We start from the raw sequence: 23,596 nt of genomic DNA, 5'->3' as shown, positions 1-23,596 counted from the left end.
AAGTGATCATTCCTACATTTCAAAAAAAAAAAAGTGATCACTCCTTTCGTTTGCTAAGGGATCGTGCCTTTGGGTTTCGTCACTTTGAATACTAATGGTGCACATTTAGCTCGACGAATTAGTTATTGGGCATGTGAGAGTTGATTCGTGATAGCTCTAGAATGTGAATTCACAATTTCTATGCAAATATGCTGGTGGAGATGCTATTTGTGCGAATATTAATTAGTGCTCTAAAGCATGGTCTCAATTTGCTTAATTTGGAGCATGGATATTAGGAAAGCGGTTTGCGAAGCAGATTCTTTAGAGCTTGTTGACTCTTTAGACAATAATAAGTGTAGGTTTCATATGTATGCAAGGGATCTTTTTGGCATTATTAGAATTCCGGAACGTAAGTTGGATATTCATCTTCAGCATATGTTTCTCATGAAGCTAATGCTCTAGCAAATTTCCTGGTTAAAATTTGTGCGACTCTGCAGTGTGACGTCACTCTTATGGACTTGCCTCCAGATAAGGTTGAACCCTTTCTTGCGAGGGACATTCGATGCCTATAACTGTTTGTTGTTTTATGTTTAATTACTTTCCCATTTAAAAAAAATTATGTACCAGCTAGGCAAGGCAGCTATCAACAATGAAATAATTTATTTGTGTATTAAATATTTTTATTTAAGAATTTAATATGTATGCACTATATATTTTTATAAAGATATATAATGAATGATTGTCAAATCAGAAAATAAGTTTTTAATTTGATTAAAAATATAAAGAATGTAACTATTTTTTTAAACAAGAATATAACTACTTTTAAATATGTGACATTAAATTATTGAATTTTTTTTATTAAAAACGGGGCCAAAGGCCAAACTACATGATGTCTTATTTTTGTTTTGTTCCTTTAAGTACCAATCCCACAACTTACAGAGTATTTCATTAAATGATTTGAGTTATATAAGAGTGCAAAATATTTGGTTCTCTTGATCTTGACTCTATCCTAACATGTACTGTTTGCTTACACATCCTTGGTCTAGCCCTACGCTACCCCGTGCTTGATCCACATTGTATGCAGAATAGGGTACATTTCTCTTCAATTAATCATTTATAAGGTTATATGGCTAAACTTAACTTCAAGAGAATTTGTCAGACATGCAAAAACCTGTCATGACTCATGGGCGATCTTTTAATTTGTTTATATAATATCCTGGTTAGCAATGGAAACGTATGAAATTAAATGAAATATTAAGAATTTATATATGGAAAATCTTATATAAAATAAATTAGAATACGTTTTATTTTACATATATTGAAATATGACTTTACTAGTTTCAATTCGGACACATGGGCTTAGCTCATTGGACGATCTGACAACCTGGGTGGTGCTGCCTATTTAAATTCAAACCTGCAATTGAGGGATATGTATGTACTGTTGTGCACAATGCACTCTGCAACCTGCAGTATCAATCAATAAATTGCCCCTCTGCTTTTCCATTGATAGAAAATAAAATCAACTACTCAACTCAATCAATAAATTGCATGAATCTGTATTCTTCAAATAGTTGGCCACGTTCAAGACCTTGAGTGGGATATTAATGCAAATGGAATGCTGCACAGAACCAATTTGAAAGAATCCTATGAACAAAACGAACCATCCTATGAACAAAGGAAGAACGTGAACACATGGTAGCTTGATTCAATCATTAATTTTTGGAACATTGAATGGCTTGAAAATATTGACTAGTCCCAGCAGAAGAACATTCTGAAAGATAAATATGGAAATGGAGCCCAATAAGGCCCACACTCATGAAAGCTTTTATGGGTCCATAATCATAGAAGGTGGCCCAATAATTGTTTTTTGTACACTAAACTATTTACAAAACAATATTTTTTTTTACTCTCACACCAAAGTATGACATCAAACATATTAATTACTTACATGCTCTCTTATGTAAACTATTTTTATTCTGTTCCAACAATGTTTGTTTTCTTGTTGGCTCCACCCTCCAAGGGATGGTCCTCAAAATTGCTTACCATTGATCAATAGATCGATAAAATTAAACAAATGTTTGATGCAAATCGTTGAACTACAGAAAAATAAGTTGAAAGTACCATGCTAAATTAATTTAATCATATAATAACTTGCTATATATTTACCAATCTTCACTCATTTTCTACAAATGAATTTAGCTAAAATGAATAATTAAAGAAAAAGTAATAAGGAATGTGATCTTTCTTGGAAGCTTGGAAGAATTGTCATGGCAAGTGTGATGCTGCATGAGTGTGGGGAAAACAGGTGTGTCTTCTATTAAGGAAATGGGAAACAAGTGTGCTGAAGCATGGAAGCATGGAAGACATGTGTCCACCTTAATTGGGAGGAATTTAGGGTTACTTGAGACATCTAAGTCGAGTTTTTATTTAGTACAGTTAAGTAGTTGGTAAATCAAGTTTGATAATTTTTTCCTTTATTTAAAAATCAACATAGCTAATCACCTAATCTACAATAATTAGTATATAATTATTGTAGTAGTTTCAGAGAGCTAACTGGATGTCATCATTTAGCATTTTCATTGATTGAACATCACTAACCCATACCATGATGCAATTTGATGTTCCCTATTAGGGCGGCTACCATCATTATTCTTGTTAGAATGTGACTCTCTCAACTTGTTTACTGTCTCAGTGCTGAGAAATAGTAATTTTGATCCATTAGCCAACTAGACTTGTATGCTACATTTACAGGAAGAAGCATAATGATAATGATAACCATTAGTTAATTGTTGACTTAACTACTATCTGTTTTCCACTTTCTCTTCTTTTCTTGTGACAAAGTGGTGAAAGTTCTGAGATGATTGCTTACTGGTTGGTAAAACTTTTATAGCTCTAAAAAAAGTGTGGTGAGAGTTTAATTCAAAGTTGCTCTTAATTGGACAAGACACATGCAGATCATGGCTACTAGAATTCTTTCCTCTCTACATCATGTCTCTTCTTCTGCTTCAGCTGCTAAACGTTGTTTAGGTAATATCACTATCTCTCCCTTGTATAATGTGTACCTGAGTATATCTACTTATGTATAATTGAAATCTTCGATAACTACTGAATAACCTTTCAGGTCTATATTGTCTCTGGCATAGAAGTATCAGTGGATTTGGTGCTTCTGCTGCTGTTGATGTAGATCCTAGTATACCACCTGTGCAAATAGATCATAGTCAGCTTCTGATTAATGGACAATTTGTTGATGCAGCTTCTGGTTAATATCTTGATTTTCTACCCTTAAGAATTAGTGTAATTTCATTTATATAAGGTTAATACTTAAGAATCTGTACAACAGAAACTTGACTTAATTTTGTTCTTTGTTAGGAAAAACTTTTCCAACTTATGATCCTAGAACAGGTGATATAATTGCCAATGTTGCTGAAGGTGACAGAGAAGATGTAAATCGTGCTGTCCACGCAGCTCGGAAGGCTTTTGATGAGGGACCATGGCCTAAAATGACAGCTTATGTACAAAAAATTTCTGAAAATGTGTTCTTTTGGTTTGGACTGGAATATAGAAAGTTTCTAATGGTTGCAATATGCTACTTGTTTTCATATACAATGTTTTGATGATATCCTATAGGAAAGATCGCGTGTAATGTTGCGCTTTGCTGATTTATTGGAAAAGCACAATGATGAAGTTGCAGCAATTGAAACTTGGGACAATGGGAAGACTTATGAACAGGCTGCAAATGTTGAAATACCTATGGTTGTACGGGTGTTTCGGTATTATGCAGGTGATTACACTATCTTTGAGTTCACATATGTTTCATGTTGTTATAGGATTTATATCAAGTTGACATTATTTACCATTTCTGATGTTTTCATCAGGTTGGGCAGATAAAATTCATGGTCTAACAGTTCCAGGTGATGGACCGCACCATATCCAAACCTTGCATGAGCCCATTGGTGTAGCAGGGCAAATTGTTCCTTGGAATTTCCCACTTCTTATTTATTCATGGAAGGTTGCACCTGCATTATCATGTGGTAACACAGTTGTGTTGAAAACTGCAGAACAAACACCTCTTTCTGCTCTTTATGTGTCAAAGCTATTTCTTGAGGTATGTTTACAAGTATTATATTGTCACGGATATTAATTGGACCTCTAGAAAATTAATTGGTTAAGTTTAAAATGAAGTTTTCAAAATCAAACTAGCTTACAAACACCCCCGAACGCGTATGTCAACTAACACGTGGTTGCTCTAGCTCAAGTAGAGGTCTCGGCTTAGAATCCTTGTGGATGCAAGTGCCTCAAATACTTGGTAGGGAAAGCTTTGCAGCCCATAGTGGGTTTTACCCGACTCGATCAGGACTGCAACAGTGGATGTGTCTGTCTATATATTTGTAGTAGTCCTCACTGATAGTTTTGATGCAACAGGCAGGACTTCCTCCAGGTGTTCTAAACATTATCTCTGGTTTTGGTCCTAGTGCTGGTGCAGCTCTATGTAGTCATATGGATGTTGACAAGGTACTTCAACATGTTTAATGGAAGAGTTCTCCTGAGACATCACAAAATGTCCTTCATTTTCATGACTCATTATCCATGTATAAGCAATAAAAATTGATTATCTTGTTTTGTAGCTTGCTTTCACAGGATCCACTAGCACTGGCAAGATTGTACTAGGACTGTCTGCACAAAGCAATCTGAAGCCAGTAACTCTGGAGTTGGGTGGAAAATCTCCTTTCATTGTGTGCAAGGATGCTGATGTTGATGCCGCGGTTGAGACGGCACACTCTGCCATATTCTTTAATCAGGTTTGGTGATTTGATTTTATGTAACTCAATATGAGAAACATGCATCCTCAAGATTTTTAGAGATCAAATATGGTTCAAGCAATTCTTGTTTTGTCTCTCTTACAGGGTCAATGTTGTTGTGCTGGTTCTCGCACATTTGTTCATGAAAGCATATATGATGAATTTGTGGAAAAGGCTAAGGCCCGTGCTCTTAAACGTGTAGTTGGAGACCCTTTCAAAAATGGAGTTGAGCAAGGTCCTCAGGTATCTATGATTATGAGCCTGCTTGGATACAGACCAAAAAGCACTTATTGAAGCTTCTATACTAAAAAATGTACCAGATAGACTCGAATAAATGCTCTTTAGTTCACATCCGGACAGACTCTATCTCCTACTCCTATGCTTTCTTTCCTCATGAACCTCAAATCAAAGAGAATCTGTGGTCCAAATAAGAATAACATGCAAATTTTCCTTACTTTGAAATTTCTTATTAATACCAGCAAAGTTGTTCTCAAACTTTTTTGAATGCTAAAATCAATGGCATGTTAAAGAGAAATGACATTGATAGTTCTGTGTATGTTTCAGATTGATTCTGTGCAATTTGAGAAGATCCTGAATTACATTAGATCAGGAGTTGAAAGTGGTGCTACACTTGAATCTGGTGGTCAAAGAATTGGCTCCAAAGGCTACTACATCCAACCAACAGTTTTCTCAAATGTTCAGGCATTAAATCTCCTCTAGTATCTCTATTTTTTGGAAAACAGTAACATGATTCTCAAACAAAATTAAAGAACTAAGATGATTTGTTGACTATCTATTGCAGGACAACATGTCGATAGCAAAAGATGAGATCTTTGGTCCAGTACAATCTATACTAAAGTTCAAGTATGTTGTTAAATCCACAATTAAAAGTATACCATCATGTTTGTACATTTTTTTTAGTTCCTCCTCTTAAATCTAAACTATGGTTTGCTTAAAATATATTATAGGGATCTAGAGGAGGTAATAAGAAGGGCCAATGCAACTTCCTATGGTCTGGCTGCGGGAGTTTTTACTAAGAATTTGGAATCTGCTAACACCTTGATGCACGCATTGCGAGTTGGAACAGTGTGGATCAACTGCTATGATGTCCTTGATGCAACAATTCCTTTTGGTGGATATAAGATGAGTGGGCAAGGTAGAGTAAAGGGAATGCACAGCCTTAGTAGCTACCTTCAAGTTAAAGCTGTTGTGACTGCTATGAAGAATCCAGCATGGTTGTAGTTTTTCAATACCCAAGTGTTCATTTTCAGTGTCATTCTTATATGCAAAAGAACTAGCATCTATCTTTGAAGTCCCACCGGTTAGGGACATCATTGAAGCATTGAAATTAGCCCATTAATGAACAACTAATATCATGTTTGCCAAGAAGGAGAACTACTACTTTCCACAGATATTGTTGTTTTAAATCTAATCAAACATTCTTATTCCAAGAGAAACTCAAAAAGGAAATCTGATATATTTAATCTTAAATAGGTAAATGGTGAGACATGATATCATCCACTCTGGTCGCAGTTGCCCGGCATCACTTTCACTCTCACTCTCAATCACTCTACCTCGCAAACTCGTGGAGTAGGAAGACGAAGAAGAGGAGAAAGGGAGAGAAGGACTGAATCAGATGAAATAAATTTTGGTAGAACCTAAGTGGCTGAGCAAAAAATATATCACATGCTCTTAAAATTTTTGAAGGCCCAACATTTCAGGAAAGCAAACTAGAAAGACATTACAAATCACATAGTGAAATAATAGTAATGAAATGGTAAAACTTGTCTGCTGGGAGTTGATGCAGCAATAGCAGGAAAATAAAAGCTAAGTCTATAAAACATATGCAGCAATATCATATTTAACTACAATATTTCCAATCTCATGTCAAGAAGACAGTCATATATTACTAATCTAATTGTAATTGAAAATATATAATCAAGAGGGTGGGTCTATACTCAAACTAACGCACTTTCAATGACTTGATTCGATTGCCATTAACTTTTAATGACTTGATTCTAGTCAAACGAAAGGAACCAGCCCCTTGTGTTCACTGTCCTTTAATGAATCAGTTTTGATCTCTTCTAAACGTGATAACACATTAAGATTCTGCAACAGTAGCAGCAACGATGAGTACCAAAAAACTAAAAAAAAGTATAAAAAAACAAAAATAACAATCCAGAGAAAAACAGATACTTCAATTTTATTCATAATAATCTGGTAGCAAACAATTCCCAACCAAGCTAATTAATCTACTAATATCAGTCCAAGAAACTAAGAAAATAAAGAACAAGGAAAAAATTGGGAGTGATCCCCAATACAACATAACACAATTATTCTGGAATTGTTTACTAAAAATAATTCAAACTCAATTATTAAACAAACTAAGCGTCTTCAACTTGCCCCAGGTCCTTGCAGCGCGCAATTGATTTGGCCGGTGGAGTACTAGTGCTACCATTGTTGATCTTGGCCAAACCAGGTTGCATAATGCTCTTGAGCTCCCTTAGAAACTCCACATATACGAATGTCTCTTGCTGCTGGTCATCATCAAGCAAATCTTTGCCCTTTACAATAGCTGAATTGATCTTATCTTGGACCATTGGAGGAAGCTTAGAACTGACACACTTATCTTTCATATATTTGTTCATTTTGTAAAGGTAACGATCAAGAGCAATCATTGCCTCCACCTTCTTCTTGAACTCCATATCATCAACTTCGTGATTTTCAGCTTCTTGAATCATTTTTCTGATTTCTTCAGCTGACAGCCTTTCTGTTTCATGGGTTATGGTTATCTCATTCTTATTACCGGTGGCTTCTTCCTCAACAGAAACAGTTAGAATGCCATTTTCATCTATAGAAAAGCATACACTAGAAGGATAGCCACGAGGAGCAGGAGTGACAGGAAGATTAAAAGAGCCCAGCAAATGGTTATCACTAGCTCTTGCTCTCTCACCCTCATAAACCTCTAACAGGGCAGTGGATATGTTATCTTCACATGTAACGCATCTTTTTTTCTTCCTTGAAGGAATAATAGTATTCCTTGGAATCACGACATTCATGCGATCTCCTTTTATCCCAAAACCAAGTGAAAGAGGTGTAACATCCAAAAGCACTAAGTTTGGAACATTCTTTACGCCTTCAGTCAACAAAGCAGCCTGAACAGCTGCACCATAAGCAACAGCCTCATCAGGGTTGATGCTCCTGCACAGTTCCTTCCCATTGAAAAAATCCTGCAATAGCTGCTGCACTTTGGGAATCCTTGATGAACCACCAACAAGAACAACATCAACTATGTCACTCTTGTCCATCTTAGAGTCTTCAAGACACCTCTCAACTGTCTCCATACACTTGTTAAAGAGATCAATGTTCAGCTCCTCAAATTTAGCGCGAGTAATTGTTGAACACAAGTCAGTACTCTCAAACAAAGCATCTACCTCAATGGTGGTATCACTGGCAAATGAGAGTGCCCTTTTTGCCCTCTCACACGCACTTCTCAACCTCCTCAAGGCTCTTGGGTTCCCACTAATGTCCTTCTTGTGCTTCCTCATGAACTCCTGAGCGAAATAGCTCACCATTCTGTTATCAATGTCCTCTCCTCCAAGGTGAGTATCACCAGCAGTGGCCTTCACTTCAAAGCTATCATCCTCAATTGTGAGAATAGACACATCAAAAGTGCCGCCACCGAGATCAAAGATTAAAATATTGCACTTGCCATCAAACCTTGATTTCTTTTGAAGGCCATATGCGAGACCTGCAGCGGTTGGTTCATTGATTATTCGCATAACATCAAGGCCAGCAATAGCACCGGCTTCTTTGGTGGCTTTTCGCTGCGAGTCATTGAAAAAAGCAGGCACAGTGATAACTGCATTATTCACAGGTGAACCCAAAAATGTTTCAGCAATCTCCTTCATATTTGTGAGAACCATGGATGAGATATCCTCAGGAACAAGGTACTTTTCCTCACCCTTGTACTTAACAACAATAGTGGGTTTGTCATCAGTTCCAGCAATGACCTGGTAAGGCCAATGCTTAACATCATCCTGAACAACTGAATCACTGTATTTCCTACCAATCAACCTCTTTGCTCTGCAAAAATAAAAACAACATTGATGTATAATTTGTTTTGTTATGATAAAAAAACATAGAAGAATGAATGAAATAAAGACGCAAAAACAAAAGAAATTCAATTACCAAAGCCAGTGTTTGATGGGTTTGTTGCAGCCTGATGTTTTGCAGCATCACCAATCAATCTTTGAGTATCAGTGAAAGCAACCAAGGAAGGCGTGGTTCTATTTCCGTGTTCATTGTGTTGTTCTGTTCTTCCCATATAGCAACACATGAGTACGTGGTGCCTAAATCAATTCCTATTGCAGGTCCCTCATATTTTTTGGCCATTAACTATTAACTGAATGGACTTAAACAAAGATTGAAGAAAAATCCCAGGAGTGGGAAGAAGGGAATAGTTATAACTTATAATAGTTGTAGTCTTTTTTTTTTGAACTCTATAATAGTTGTAGTCAAGAGGAGATATTTTGTTTTTAAAACTTTATTAAAAGATTTATTATTTTTCTAATGAGTTTAATTTCTATGCACCGACGGTGTAAAGTTTTTTTACGCCATCAACCAATCAGATTTCAATATGAAATACAAATATGCAATAATGGGGAAAATTAATGAAATAATTTTTTTTTTGACAGTCAATGAAATAATTAGTATGGCCATAATTACATTCATAAATATACTTATAAACTTTAAAATCAAATATAATTGGTATCGCAATAATGCATTTTTTTAATTCAATTTTTTTAATTCATATTCTAATAATTGAATCTATGATAATTTAAGAATGTATACCCAGCGAAATTAGATGAAGATTTTAAAATGGAGAAGTTGCTAATTTTGAATTAATTTGTGTATTGCTTATATGCAATTAATTTGGATACCACAATAATCACATTCATTTTTCTTATGAAAATAAATATTATGAAGATTTGTTCCCTTTCTGATTAGAGTGTGAGGGATTCATTTGCGTCACTAGTAGAGGGGGAATCATATATATGTCACTGACTTTAGATCATATCCGTCGCTGATTTTGAGAGGGACACTAATCCGTCACTATATTGGTGAGGGATTCAAATCCGTCGCTTTATTAGAAGAAGAAGAAGAAGACGCCGTTTTTTTTATCAAAGGGGTGAATTATCATTGAAAAAGAGGTCTCATGCCCAATTAAAAGCTAGGAGCTAATAAATAAAGCACATTTCTAGGTACATAGATTTGCTAAAAACACTGGTCACACAAACTCAAATCTAGTCCTAGATATTAAAGCTAGCTAGTACAATAGTGAGATGACAAGAGAGAGAGGGCGGATGCATCGTGAAGGGTGTGCATCGTGCAGAGTTCTTTGAAAAGATGAGGCTAATGGTTGCTGCTAGGGGCATCGCGTTGAAGCGATATGGGGACATATGGTCACCATGTCTCAAACCTCTCTAGGGAGTGCAGATTTGGCTGAGGTACTCATTCACCTTGTACTTGTATGTTACTCCTCGGACAAGTGTCATGACCATTGAGACCCATGGATCGCAAAAACCATATGCTAGTAGGGCCGCCTCCAAGAAATCGCATTCTACACTATCATAGGCCTTGCTCATATCTAGCTTGATTGCTAGGTGGTCTTTAAGGTCTCTTCCCCAGTGGTTTAAGGCATGAAATATTTCATGTGTGATGAGGTAGTTATCTTGGATCAGCCTGCATTTGATGAAGGCACTTTGATAAAAAGAAATATAAGAAACAGGTCATCTAATAAATAATGGTTATAATTTATGAGCCCAATTTGAACCTTTTTTTAGTCAAAAAAAAGTCATGTATTTTTTGGGCTTTACTTTATATTCAACTTAGGCCTTTTAATCATTTTCAATGGATGAAACAATGCAAGTTTTGTATGAATTACAACTGGATCTATCCTAGGATCTAGAACATCAATATAAATTAGGATAATCTTGCGTACCTTTTGAAAACATCATTGCAAGTTGTTTAATTTGCGGAAGCATGCACACAATCGTATGCGACAGAACAAGATCTTTCACTTGATCTCTCGTCTCTTGCAAATTGACCCTTCGATGGAGCACAAGCCGTTAAAGAGCGTCAGGGACAAGTGAGGATCTTGCCCTTTATCAGTAAAACATGGAAAACCTAATGTCCATCTGTCATGGACATTACACCCATTAGGCCCTACACAAAAGCTCACACACTTGTCTATTGTGCTCAACCCAATAAACTTATATCCATATGGTGATTCCCAAAACAACCCAAAAGGATCGCATTAACAAATGAGCTCACAGAGAAAAATATATTAGGTAACATTAAACTCATTTTAATAAAATAAATAACCCACCAAAAAGCTAAAATTAGAATAAAATTCTAACAAGTTTGTGTTGATGGTAGCTAGATATTGATGGGGATAACATGGCGTCATTTGTGGTCTCACTAAACACTCGGTATTTAGATTGTCTAATTGTTTAGATGAAGGTGATTATTTTTATGCAGAGATGTTGAGTGGGAGTTGAGATGCATAAAAGTTGTTTGTGCTTCTTGCTGCACTAACAACATAATTGTTTGAGACAAGTTTGTTATTATCTAAAAGAATGGTAACTCTCTATGATGGGTTATGTAAGTTTGCTTGTAATTGACACACTACTTTATTCTTAGGAACTGCTACGTTTGCTTCCACCTTCCTTCTTTACTATTTTCTGTCTTTATAAACAACTGTGGTTAGTTTACTCATTGTCACTGGTGCTCATCCCAAGAAAAGGGAGATTGAGCGGATGTATCTGAACTGTTATGTCCCGCCCCCGCTCATGGGGTTGCGGTTTCCCAATAGAGGGATAAGATCATGTGTTGCAATTGGTTTAGAACCCCACCGTCGCCTACTCTGACGCCGGAGATATGGTCAAGATGTAGTATATTCAGAGTGATAGGCTTGATGGTTTTCCTTGGAGTTATGTTGGTAAGCCCCTATTTTATTTTTTATTTTTCTTTAAATATCAATTATGGTTGACAACCCCACCGTCGCCTACTCTTACGCGGGAGATATGGTCAAGATGTTGTATATTCGGAGTGATAGGCTTGATGCTCTAGAAAGAAACCATCCTTTAAATAGAGTTAGTATTTGTTCCTTAGATTTATTTATTTTTTCTTTTTTTGATCTATACTTACTATTTTAGGAGTCGGTATAACTGCACCCTCATCTGGACAACCTATTTATTAGGGATTTGAGTATAAACGGATTACTCGATTATATATCCTTTTTAAATTTTTTTGACCATATGAGTAGAATTAAGTAACCCCTCATGGGTGAATTAGATCATTTAACCAACCCTAATGATTACCTTTTAGAGAAGGACTTGCCTTTTGACCACTTCTTATTTGGGAATCATTTTATTCTAGCCGCCATGCCCCTAAGTGAATGTTGTATTTTGAATTTTATTTTGTTATGACATTATCTTACTTTTTCTTTTTCGATGTGCTTCAAATGCTAGAAAATCCTCACATAGTTCATTTTGGCAACGATGATGATGAGGATGATCATGTCCCTCAATTCCATGGTACGGGTTCATCTGATAAGATGAGGAGATAGGAAACTCCTAGAACGAAACCACGGGATAACCCAAAAAATGAGGCGAAACCTAAGGATATGTAAAACCCTACTATAACAAAACCACCGGTTAACACAGAAAATGTGAAACTTGAGAATAAGTCAGAAACCTTTAGAAAGAAACCAATTCTTTTAACAGAGTGAGCATTTGATCCTTAGATTTTCCTTTTTTTTTTTTTCCTTTTTCTATCTATACTTGTGTTCTAGGAGTCGGTATGACCGACCGCACACCCACCCGAACAACCTACTCATTAGAGATTTGAGTATAAACGGATTGCTCGATCATATTTTCTTTTCAAATTGGTTTCACCCATGTGAGTAAGGTTAAGTACCACCCTCATGGGTCAATTATGTCATTTGACCAACCCAATGACTACCTTTTAGAAACAAACTTGCCTTTTGACCACTTCTTATCTTGGGAATCATTTTATTCTAGGCGCCATGCCTCTAAGTAAGTGTTGTATTTTGAATTTTATTTTGTTTTGACGTTATCTTACTTTTTCTTTTTCGATGTGCTTCAAATGCTAGAAAATCCTCACATCGTTCATTTTGGCAACAATGATGATACTGTATTTTATAGCCAACCTCATAGTACGGGTTCATCTGATATTAAAGATGAGGAGATAGGAAACTCCTCTAGAACGAAACCACGGGATAACCCAGAAAATGAGGGGAAACCTAAAGATATGGAAAACCTATGAAGATAGATTGGGTTCTTTATCAACAACTTCCCTTTCTTTTTTTTCCGAATATTTTATAATGTTAGGTTAAGGGTTTACAAGGGCCTAGCTCAGAGTCTTTCTATCTAGCCCAAAATCTTAATCTTGTAACCCTAACACATCTAGATATTCATAGCATGTATATTATTTTTTTCTTTTCTAATAGAAAAATGAATTGAGTGCTTCATAACTTTTCTTTCACGAAAAGACTTTCCTTTTGGCTGTGTGCGAATTATTCTTTTCTTGCCTCCATGAGTGAACCCATTTCCCAAATCCGAGCAAGCATCTATATTTTAATGTTTTTTTACGTATCTTACTTTCTTACCCCCAATGTCAGCAATCAGTGATTTCTTAGACCCTCAACATGATTGTGAGGTAACTAATGTTGAATTTATGTATTTGCAGGATTATGACAATTGTTTGAAGTGTGATGAGAGTGATCTAGGAATCAATTGACTTTTATTTTGGGACTTCAAATTTTAATTTTTTTTAGCTCTGGTAAAGCCTATGGTGAATTATGTCTTGTTTGACTTTGTTTAGATTATGACAATTACTATTGAGTACGTAAATTATGATCCCACTACAAAGCTTTCAAATTGCTGTGTAGAGAAGTTTTGGTTCCCTCTATGCATGTCTTATTTGGATGATGAGTTATAGTTTTACTTGTTTTTAAACTGAAACAATTACATTGAAACCAATATTCTATTTTATTTGAGTAATGTTTGAAGTCACAATTCCTGAACCATGGGGACTCTTACCCACATTCTGCCCATATTTTGTATAGAGTTCTGCTTCATATAGTTATTGCAATTATAATGCCCGTAAACTGTTTCACGAAATGCATTGATGTTTTGTTTTAACGTTATTTTTCTTTTTCTTTTTCTGATGTGCTTCAAATGCTAGGACAACCTCCCAAAATTGATGGTTGCAATGATGATGATGTTGTCTTTCACCCCCTGGTACGAGTTCATCTGAGATTACAGTCGATGAGAATGCGATAAACCGCTTTGGACCAAATCCACTGGTTAACCCAAATATTAGGAAGCTGGGGATGAGGGAAAACACCCTGAAACGAAACCACCGTTAACACAGAAAATAAGACACCTAAGGATAAGAGAAAACATTCTGAAACGAAATCAATAATGAAGAGAAACCACCCTCCCTTTCTACAGAGTGAGCATCTGTTCCTTAGATTTCCTTTTTTTTTTTTGACATATCCTTACTTTTTATTTTACAATTTCAGCAATGATTAGCGGAATCCGTGGGAAAACAGTAAAAAAAACCCAAGTGAGAAAGATATTGTGGAAGATAACCCGAAGGTGAAACCGCCTCCCATGAAGAAGGAGGTTAAACGGATTTACCTCAATTGCACTGTCCCACACCTTCGCCCGCCACAGCCGTGACCTCAACTTCATTTGTGTTCCCGGTTGCTTTTTTAATGAGGTTATGAAAGAGGATTAAGGTTAAATGTTGTAATTAAGGTACACATTTTTTTTTAAACCGGAAAACTCATTATTTTGGGTCAAAAGCACCTTGTGCAACCTTGCACAAGTTTGCTTGTGCATATTAATTCTTTTCTTATACTTACTTTTTTTTTTCACAATATCAGGAGTGATAGAAAAAATTCGTGGGAAGAAACCTCGGAAGAAAACCTAAAGGGGAACTTGTTGTCATTGGTGCTCATTCCAAGAAAAGGAAGATTGAACAAATGTACCTGAACTGTAATATTTTAAAGGAATACTTGCATGATATTTAGTCATAGAGAAAGATCCCTTTTTAAGAGGATGTTTAGCAACTTTAGCAGGTACAGGATCAGGCAATATGGTACCAGAGGGAACAAAGCATTCATACAAGGATTTAGCTTTAGACACAGAAGGCTCATTTCTAATTGGTTTAGAGTAGCCAATGCCATGCATTCCATTTCTGCTTACGCCATAGATCATTGAAGCCATTAAGCTTCTATCCACGCTTTTAGCTAGGAATCTTTGAAAAGACTTTTCATACTTAGATTCATTCCTACAATCAGAGGCATCACAGGCAACAATTTCTTCTAACTTAGCAATCTGGTTCTTAAGCACAGAGTTAGAATTTACCAAAGCATGATTTTCATTTTTCAAATCTGAAATAATTTTCTCATGTTCAGAAGGAGTCTTGGAGACAGCAGATAAGTTCTTTTTCAACTTTTTATGCTTAGACAATAAAGAGTTATACTTATCCATGATATCAGACAAAGCATGTTTCAGTTCAGAGGTAGAGAAAGAAGCAAATACCTCATTTTCATCGTCTGAGTTAGGATCTCCTTCTGATTCTGAGTCAGAGTCAACAGCTTCCTTTGACTCTGATCCTTTGTCTTTGACAATGGCCATGAGTCCTTGGACTTCACCATCAGAGTCAACATCCTCTGACTCTGATTCATCGAATGTCACCATCAGACTCTTCTTGGTCTTGAAGTGCTTCTTTGGCTTCTTGTCTTTCTTCAACTTTGGACAATCACTTTTGTAGTGCCCAGATTCTTTGCACTCAAAACATGTGACTTCCTTGATTGAAGACTTCTTCTGGCCTGAGGACTCATACTTTCCTTTTGCCTTTCCAGAGCCTTTGAACTTGCTCTGCCTGTGCTTCCAGATGCGGTTGAGTCTCTTGGAGATCAGAGTCAGCTCATCTTCATCAGAATCTTCTGATGCTTCTTCAGATTCTTCTTCTTCAGCTTGAAGAGCCTTTGACTTCTCAACCTTAGCCTTTTCAGATTTGGATTTCAAGGCTATGGACTTTTTCCTCAGATCTTGCATCTCTGAGCGCTTCAGCTCATGGCATTTCAAAATGCTGATGAGTTCTTCTAAACTCATATTCTCAACGTCTCTCGTGAGCTCTATTGAAGTCACCAAAGGCATCCAACTTTCAGGGAGACACCTGATGACCCTTATGACATGATCTTTTGTTGTGTAGCTCTTGTTGAGAGGTCGTATGCCAGCTACAAGCAATTGAAATCTGGAGAACATATCTTCAATGGATTCATTTGGCTCCATGATGAAGGATTCATACTTTTGGATCAAAGACAATGCCTTTGATTCTTTGACTTTCTTGTTTCCTTCATGAGACATCTTCAGAGAATCAAAAATGCCTTTAGCAAACTCACGATCTGTAATCTTCTGGTACTCTTCATAGGAAATAGCACTTAGAAGAATTGCTCTTGCTTTGTGATGTTGTGAGTACAGCTTCTTTTGATCTGCAGTCATCTCTGACCTTGGGATCTTTTTGCCATCTGCATCAACTGGACGCTCGTAGCCATCCACAATAATATCCCAGAGATCTGCATCGAAACCCAGAAAGAAACTTTCCAGTCTATCTTTCCAATATTCGAACCTTTGACCATCGAACATAGGAGGCTTTGCGTTGTAACCATCTCTTTGAGTTTCACTGGTGGTGGCAGCCATTGTTTTTCACACCGGCCCGGATCACTGAACACTGTTAGGTGTGGTAATCAGAACTTGCGCTCTGATACCAATTGAAGGTATGAAAAACGGTAGAAAGGGGGGGTTTGAATAACGTTTTCAGTACAAAACTTCCACCTTAAAGATTTTGGCAAATCTTTCGAGAACTTAAGTGCTAAAGATAAGAGATAGAAAAGCACACAAGTATTTTATCCTGGTTCACTTGATAAATCCCTCAAGCTAATCCAGTCCACCCGTTAAGGTGATTTCTTCCTTCTTAGAATGAAGGCAATCCACTAATCAGATAAGAGTTACAACTGCACTTGAAACCTACAAGTGACTAACAATTACACTGACTTAGCTATCACTAAGATTCACTCTCTTAGTCTTCTCTAGGATCCGATCAACCTTGATCTCCTAAAGGAATCACCACTAAGATTCACTCTCTTAGTCTTCTTAAGGATACTGACCTACCCGGTCCCTTAAGGAAAATCAAACAACTGTTTGAGGTTGGTGTTTACAAAGGTTTTGCTTCTAAATAAGCTGAGTGTAAACTAAATGAATTTCAGATGAAAGAAAGCTTAGAATATTTTGAATATGTCTTGCGCGTGTGTATTGCTTCTTCGTTTCTTCTAGCCGCTTCTTTCAATCTTCAGCCTCTATATATACTCCAAGGATTAGGGTTGAGCGTTGCATGGGAAATGCTACCGTTGGAGGGCAGTTCTGGAAAATCCAGCTTCTGCTGTGGCTGAGAACGTTAGGTAGGTCGTCAGGAAGGTACACTTGCTTTTGTACTTGGATAGCGACTTGACCTTTTAACCTAGGAGACTTCTGATCAGAGGAATACTTCATATTGGAACTTGTGAAGCCGGTTGATCAGAGTCAGAGGGAAAGCACAGATCCTCTGACCATTGTATCTTCTGATTCTGAACTCAGAGGGAAGAACATGGCCTTCAGAGTTTCTTGCTTCTGGACTTCAGAGTTTCCACTATTCAGCTTCTGGATCTTCAGAGTCTTCTACACCATCAGAACATCTGAACCTTCAGTGTTTCTTGGTTATCAGAACTTCTGGATCTTCAGAGCTTCTAGCGACTGAGTCCACATCAGAGTTTGTATAGCTTCAGAACTTCTGAAGCTTTTCCACTGTTCATACTGAACATGGTGAATGCGAAAGCGTTGCTTGGGTTACCCTTTATACACAGTGCTTCTGATTTGTGTGAGATTGAGTTGAGGTCAGAGCCTGTAAATAGCACACTCAGAAAAACACGTTAGAGTACCACAATTGTTCATATCAAAAGGTTAACTTGTAATCATCAAAACATAGAGTTGTACTACTAGATCAAAACTTGATCTTACAAGTTTGATAGAGACCAGTTTGTAAACATGGGCGAATTCCGTCATTCACTATTCGAATGGGTAACAAATCCAATTTTATTCATTCATTCATTATAAAAGTTGCAGGGCAAAAGGTGTATATAATTGTACTACTACTAGCATGTGAATGTGAATGAGTTGAATCTGTGGAACAAAACTTGTGGTCATTAAGCAACCGTATATCTACATATGGTTTTTGGTTTGTTAGCCTCATGGTGAATATATGTCGGAGCTTGATAATAGCATTTGTGGTATTATGTTGCTAAGCTTGAGTCGTATGGTCAAAGTCTCTTGTTGCATAAACAAAACTTTTTGGGAATAGATTTGAAATGGGACATGTATATTATTATCTAAAAGAAGGGTAACTCTCTATGATGGGGTATGTAAGTTAGCTTGTAATTGAAATACTATTTTCGTCTTAGGAGTTCCTGCGTCTACTTCCACCTTCTTGCATTACTTATATTTTCTTTTTTCTGTTCGTATTAACAACATAGGTTATGACTAGGGCTAAGTAACTCTCATGGGTCAATTAGATCATTTAACTAACCCAATGATTTGACCTCACTACCTTTTAGAAAAGACCTTCCTTTTGACCAATCCCTATATGGGGAGTCATTTCTTCTAGCCGTCATGATCCTGAGTGAGTGTTGTATTTTGACTTTTACTTTGTTTTTGGCGTTATCTTTCTTTTTCTTATAAAACATTGGTGGTGGGTTAAAAGAGAGACACTAAAAGACGCGGAATATTTAAATTTTAAAATAAAAGAGTGACTGAGGCGGCGACTAAGATAATAGACCCTAATGATTTGACAGTTGACACTACATTTCAGAAAAAGGAGCAACCTTTTTACCTATCAATCATCTCTTCTATGGCTTCGAGTGAGTATTTTAAATTTGACTCCTTTTGACATTATCTTGCTTGCTTTTCCTTACTTCGATTCGATGTGCACATTATCTTGCTTTACCTTGCTTCAATGCAGAACAACCTCACGAAGTTGGTAGTTATGATAATGAGGAGGAGGAGGAACCTGTCTTTAACCCGTTTTCATCTGAGATTGAGGACCTGGGAAGCACTTCTGGAACAAAAGTTACAAAACCTCAGAATAGCTCAAAAAATGAGGATCAGGAAAACCCTCAGAATAGCCCAAAAAATGAGGATCAGGAAAACCTTTAGAATAGCCCAGAAAAGAAGAAGAAACATGAGGATCAGGAAACCACTGGACCGAAAGCATCGGATGGCTCAAAGAATGTGAAGAAACTAACTGTTAACGAGAACTTTCTACAGAGTGAGTTCCTTCTTTTTTTATTGATAATAACAACATTAGTGCTAACAGGGACGGAACCAAGGGTACTCATAAGGGGCGCCCGCCCCTAGCATTGGTCAAAAAATTTCATATACCCTACATATAGATATAGCTCTCTGCCCCCTAGCTAGAAAAAAATATATTATAACTATATGAAGGGAAAGGTTTCAGCACCACTTTGTACCTTGCTTTTAAGAAGTTTCCAAAAGAATGAAAAGTTTGTAGTCTTTATCCAATCTCCACAAGTCACACTTTTGTCCACAAGTTAAAAAAACTTTCAAAAGATAACATTATGGGTTAATCCTCTAATTGGTCCCTGTGGTTGTGTGGCTGTCTGAAATTAGTCCCTCCCGTAAAATCTAAGTCCTCGTGTTTGAAAAAGTGTGTGTAGCAGGTCCTCGCCGGAGGGACTAATTTCCACACACTTTCCAAACACGAGGACTTAGATTTTACGGGAGGGACTAATTTCAGACGGCCACACAACCACAGGGACCAATTAGAGGATTAACCCTAACATTATTATTATTTTTAACCGTGGGAATTGAAGTGGCTCTAGTTCATCTTCCTTCAGAGTTCTTACTTTTCTTCTTTCAAGTTCCATGCCTAAGGCTAAGCTTTTTCCTTCCAAGATCATCATCTTCCCCTTGTTGCTTGGATTTGTGAGATTGTGATTCAACAAGAAAGCAAGTCATTCTCCTTCATGGTGTAAGCAATTTTTTTCTCTTTTATTTCAAATCTATCTATAATCTATTTCTATTTACAACTTTTGATGACAAGTTTTTTCGAGAGAAAATAAAATAGTCATAGAGATTGTGTCTCACTAGTTACTACCTCCTTGTTGTTTGCTATAGCCAATGGATTTTGTTGGGAGAGGAAAGTTACTTACTTTCATTGAATGGGTTATTTTGTGTAAGGAATTAGAGAGTTCCATTTAACTAATAAAACACAACAAAAACAGACGGATTTGAACAGTATTAAACATTAGTGTGTGAGTAAATTGTTGATTTTCTTCACAAGTTAGAGGAAAGGTTCATGACTTCATCAGTTACCGATACTAATTTATAGACCTATTGTACATAAATTCTAATTAATGACAATCAAGGTAAAAAGGAATAAAACACATCCTAATGACTATCCTGATGTATGTGCATTGCCTTTCTATGTATATTTTAATTATATGCTTTCTCTTAGTCTATATTTCATTTTGTACACTCTTTTTTGTAGTTAAAAAATTATATTTTTACCTATTTCTGTAGGGAATCATGCGGTTGATTACCGCAGCGGAATAAAATTCTCTATATGAGAAGATCTTGTAAAATACATGTTTCAAAGTTCATGTTGCAATCAAACACATAAAGGAGTAATAAGGATTAACTCTTGAAGACAGTTTGTGGCAAACAAAGCACTGGTAAGCCTTGTCTCTACAGAAGTCCACGCGAACTCTCCCACTAGATCTCCCTTGCGGCTCTTTGTACTAGCAGAGGCAAGAGTGTGTAATTTTCTGATGTAGGGTTTGAGCATCTCATGCTCTACTTATAAGCACCCGCAAGGAGGCTAGCCCTAATTCTTATTGGAGCCTTATTGGGCTTATCCAATGGGCTGGTCCAATAAGACATAATTCTGGTGGGCTAATTCTATGCGTGTGACCCTATAGGCATCTCTTACATATTTAGGTTGTAATATTTAAATATAAATATTAAGCTACTAGTGCATATACCATAATGAACTTCTTGATCCAAACTGCTTCCTTTGATGCATTTGAAGCAGAACACGTAACCCGATTGCGACCTCGAGTCATCTTTGTCAGTTTGGAAGCTAGCGTTAGTGTAACCTACTACACTTAACTCATCTTCCCCTCCATATACCAAGAATGTGTCCTTAGTCCTTCTCAAGTACTTAAGGATATTCTTGACAGCAATCCAGTGACCTTCACCGGGATCTGACTGGTATCTACTCGTTACGCTTAGTGCATACGAGATATCTGGTCGAGTACATAACATGGCATACATTATTGATCCAATTGCCGAGGCATATGAAATCTTACTCATGCGTTCTCTCTCTTCCTTATTTGAAGGAGACTGAGCCTTCGAAAGGCTGATGCCATGTGACATAGGCAAGGATCCTTTCTTGGAATCTTGCATGTTGAATCGTTTCAACACCTTATCTATGTATGTACTTTGACTTAGACCAAGTAACCTCTTAGATCTATCTCTATAGATCCTAATACCCAATATGTAGGTTGCTTCGGCTAAGTCTTTCATGGAAAAGCACTTTTCTAACCAAGTCTTCACAGATTGAAGGGTAGGAATGTCATTTCCAATCAGTAGTATGTCATCCACATACAAAACCAGAAAAATGATTGTGCAACCACTAATCCTTTTGTAGACACAAGGTTCATCCTCATTTTTAATGAAACCAAAATTTTGTACAGCTTCATCAAAACGGAGGTTCCAACTTCTAGAAGCTTGCTTTAATCCATAAATGGATCGTTGTAGTTTGCATACCTTATTGGAACAATCAGGCATAACAAAGCCCTCGGGTTGTGCCATATACACATCTTCAAGAAGGTTTCCATTTAGGAAAGCTGTCTTGACATCCATTTGCCAAATTTCATAATCATGGTATGCTGCTATAGCAAGCAAGATCCTGACAGATTTAAGCATAGCAATAGGGGAAAAAGTTTCATCATAGTCTACACCATGAATTTGCTTGAGACCTTTAGCCACTAGTCTTGCTTTATAGGTATTTACATTACCATCCATGTCAGTCTTCTTTTTGAAGACCCACTTGCACCCAATTGGTTTAATACCATTAGGTGGTTCAATCAAGGTCCATACCTTATTAGTGTACATGGAATCCATCTCAGATCTCATGGCCTCATGCCATTTCTCAGACTCTGGACTTTGAATAGCCTCTTGGTAAGTCGTTGGCTCATTTTGATCCATCAGCAGTACATGTCCTTCCTGAGTTACGAGAAAACCGTATCTTTCGGGCAAGGACCGTACTTTATCTGACTTACGCAAGACTTGTGTCTCCTGAGCTTGAGGTAACACAACTGATTGTGACTCTTGCTCTTGTTCCATTCTAGGCTCATTGTCATTTTGTGGTTCGTGAATTGCTTCAAGTTCTACTTTCCTCCCACTGATTCCTTTGGAAATAAACTCTCTTTCAAGGAATACAACATTTCTAACGACAAACACTTTGCCTTCGGTAGGATTGTAGAAGTAATAACCCTTAGTTTCTTTTGGGTATCCCACAAAAAGATATTTATCAGATTTGGGTCCAAGCTTATCTGAAATTAGACGTTTCACATATGCTTCGCAACCCCAAATTTTGATAAAAAGGCATACTGGGTCGTTTTCCAGTCCATGTTTCATATGGTGTCTTTATGACAGCCTTAGATGGGACACGGTTTAGTGTGAAAGCTGCCGTTAGCAAAGCATGTCCCCATAAGGAGTTAGGGAGATCTGATTGACTCATCATTGAACGAACCAATCCAATAAGGTTCGATTTCTCCTTTCGGATACACCATTCCATTGTGGTGTACCAAGGGGAGTGAGTTGAGAAACAATCCCAAACTCTTTTAGATAGTCATCAAATTCTTGGCTCAAATATTCTCCACCCCGATCGGATCGAAGTGATTTAATCTTCTTGCCAAGATGATTTTCAACTTCATTCTTGAATTCTTTGAACCTTTCAAAGTACTCTGATTTGTGTTTCATGAGATACACAAACTCGTATCTACTGAAATCGTCAGTGAATGTGATGAAGTAGTGAAAACCTCCCCTAGCCATTGTGCTCATTGGTCCGCATACATCACTATGTATCAGGCCTAGAAGATCCCTTGCTCTTTCTCCTTTTCCAGTGAATGGAGCCTTAACCATCTTTCCCAATAAACAAGACTCACATGTGTCTATTGATTCAAAATCAAAAGAGTCCAAGTATCCATCTTGATGGAGCTTGGAAATGCGTTTCTCATTTATATGGCCTAAGCGACAATGCCATAAATAAGTAGGGTTCAATTCATTGGCTCTGACCCTTTTCGCATTTATGTTATAGATTGGTATTTCGAGATCAAGGACATAAAGTCCATTACTCAATGGTGCACTAGCATAAAACATTTCATTCAAATAAATAGAACAACATTTGTTCTTTATTACAAATGAAAAACATTTCTTGTCCAAACAAGAAACATAAATAATATTCTTTGAAATAGCAGGCACATAATAGCAATTTTCCAATTCAATTACTAAACCAGTGGGTAAAGTTAAAAAATAGGATCCTACAGCTAAAGCAGCAACTCTTGCTCTGTTTCCAACGCGTAGGTCCACTTCACCCTT

The 23,596-nt window shown here is 36.9% G+C and overlaps 1 protein-coding gene and 1 pseudogene across 1 annotated transcript; one reads left to right on the top strand and one right to left on the bottom strand.

Moving 5' to 3' along the window:
* Window positions 1-2,551: 2,551 nt before the first annotated feature.
* Window positions 2,552-6,190, top strand: LOC130739249 (benzaldehyde dehydrogenase, mitochondrial-like). Its single transcript, XM_057591501.1, has 11 exons — window positions 2,552-3,006; window positions 3,101-3,238; window positions 3,349-3,491; window positions 3,607-3,760; window positions 3,855-4,084; window positions 4,402-4,491; window positions 4,605-4,778; window positions 4,884-5,021; window positions 5,343-5,480; window positions 5,581-5,642; window positions 5,747-6,190. The coding sequence occupies exons 1-11, from the start codon at window positions 2,928-2,930 to the stop codon at window positions 6,018-6,020; spliced, it is 1,620 nt and encodes a 539-aa protein (XP_057447484.1). The 5' UTR covers window positions 2,552-2,927; the 3' UTR covers window positions 6,021-6,190.
* A 255-nt stretch (window positions 6,191-6,445) lies between these two features.
* LOC130739248 (heat shock 70 kDa protein 4-like) lies at window positions 6,446-9,173 on the bottom strand (annotated as a pseudogene).
* Window positions 9,174-23,596: the final 14,423 nt, after the last annotated feature.

Source organism: Lotus japonicus, chromosome 2 (assembly GCF_012489685.1).
Source record: "Lotus japonicus ecotype B-129 chromosome 2, LjGifu_v1.2".
NCBI classification, from domain to species: domain Eukaryota; kingdom Viridiplantae; phylum Streptophyta; class Magnoliopsida; order Fabales; family Fabaceae; genus Lotus; species Lotus japonicus.
Note: the sequence above shows the minus strand (reverse complement) of the source record. Positions and strands in the feature narration are given on the sequence as shown.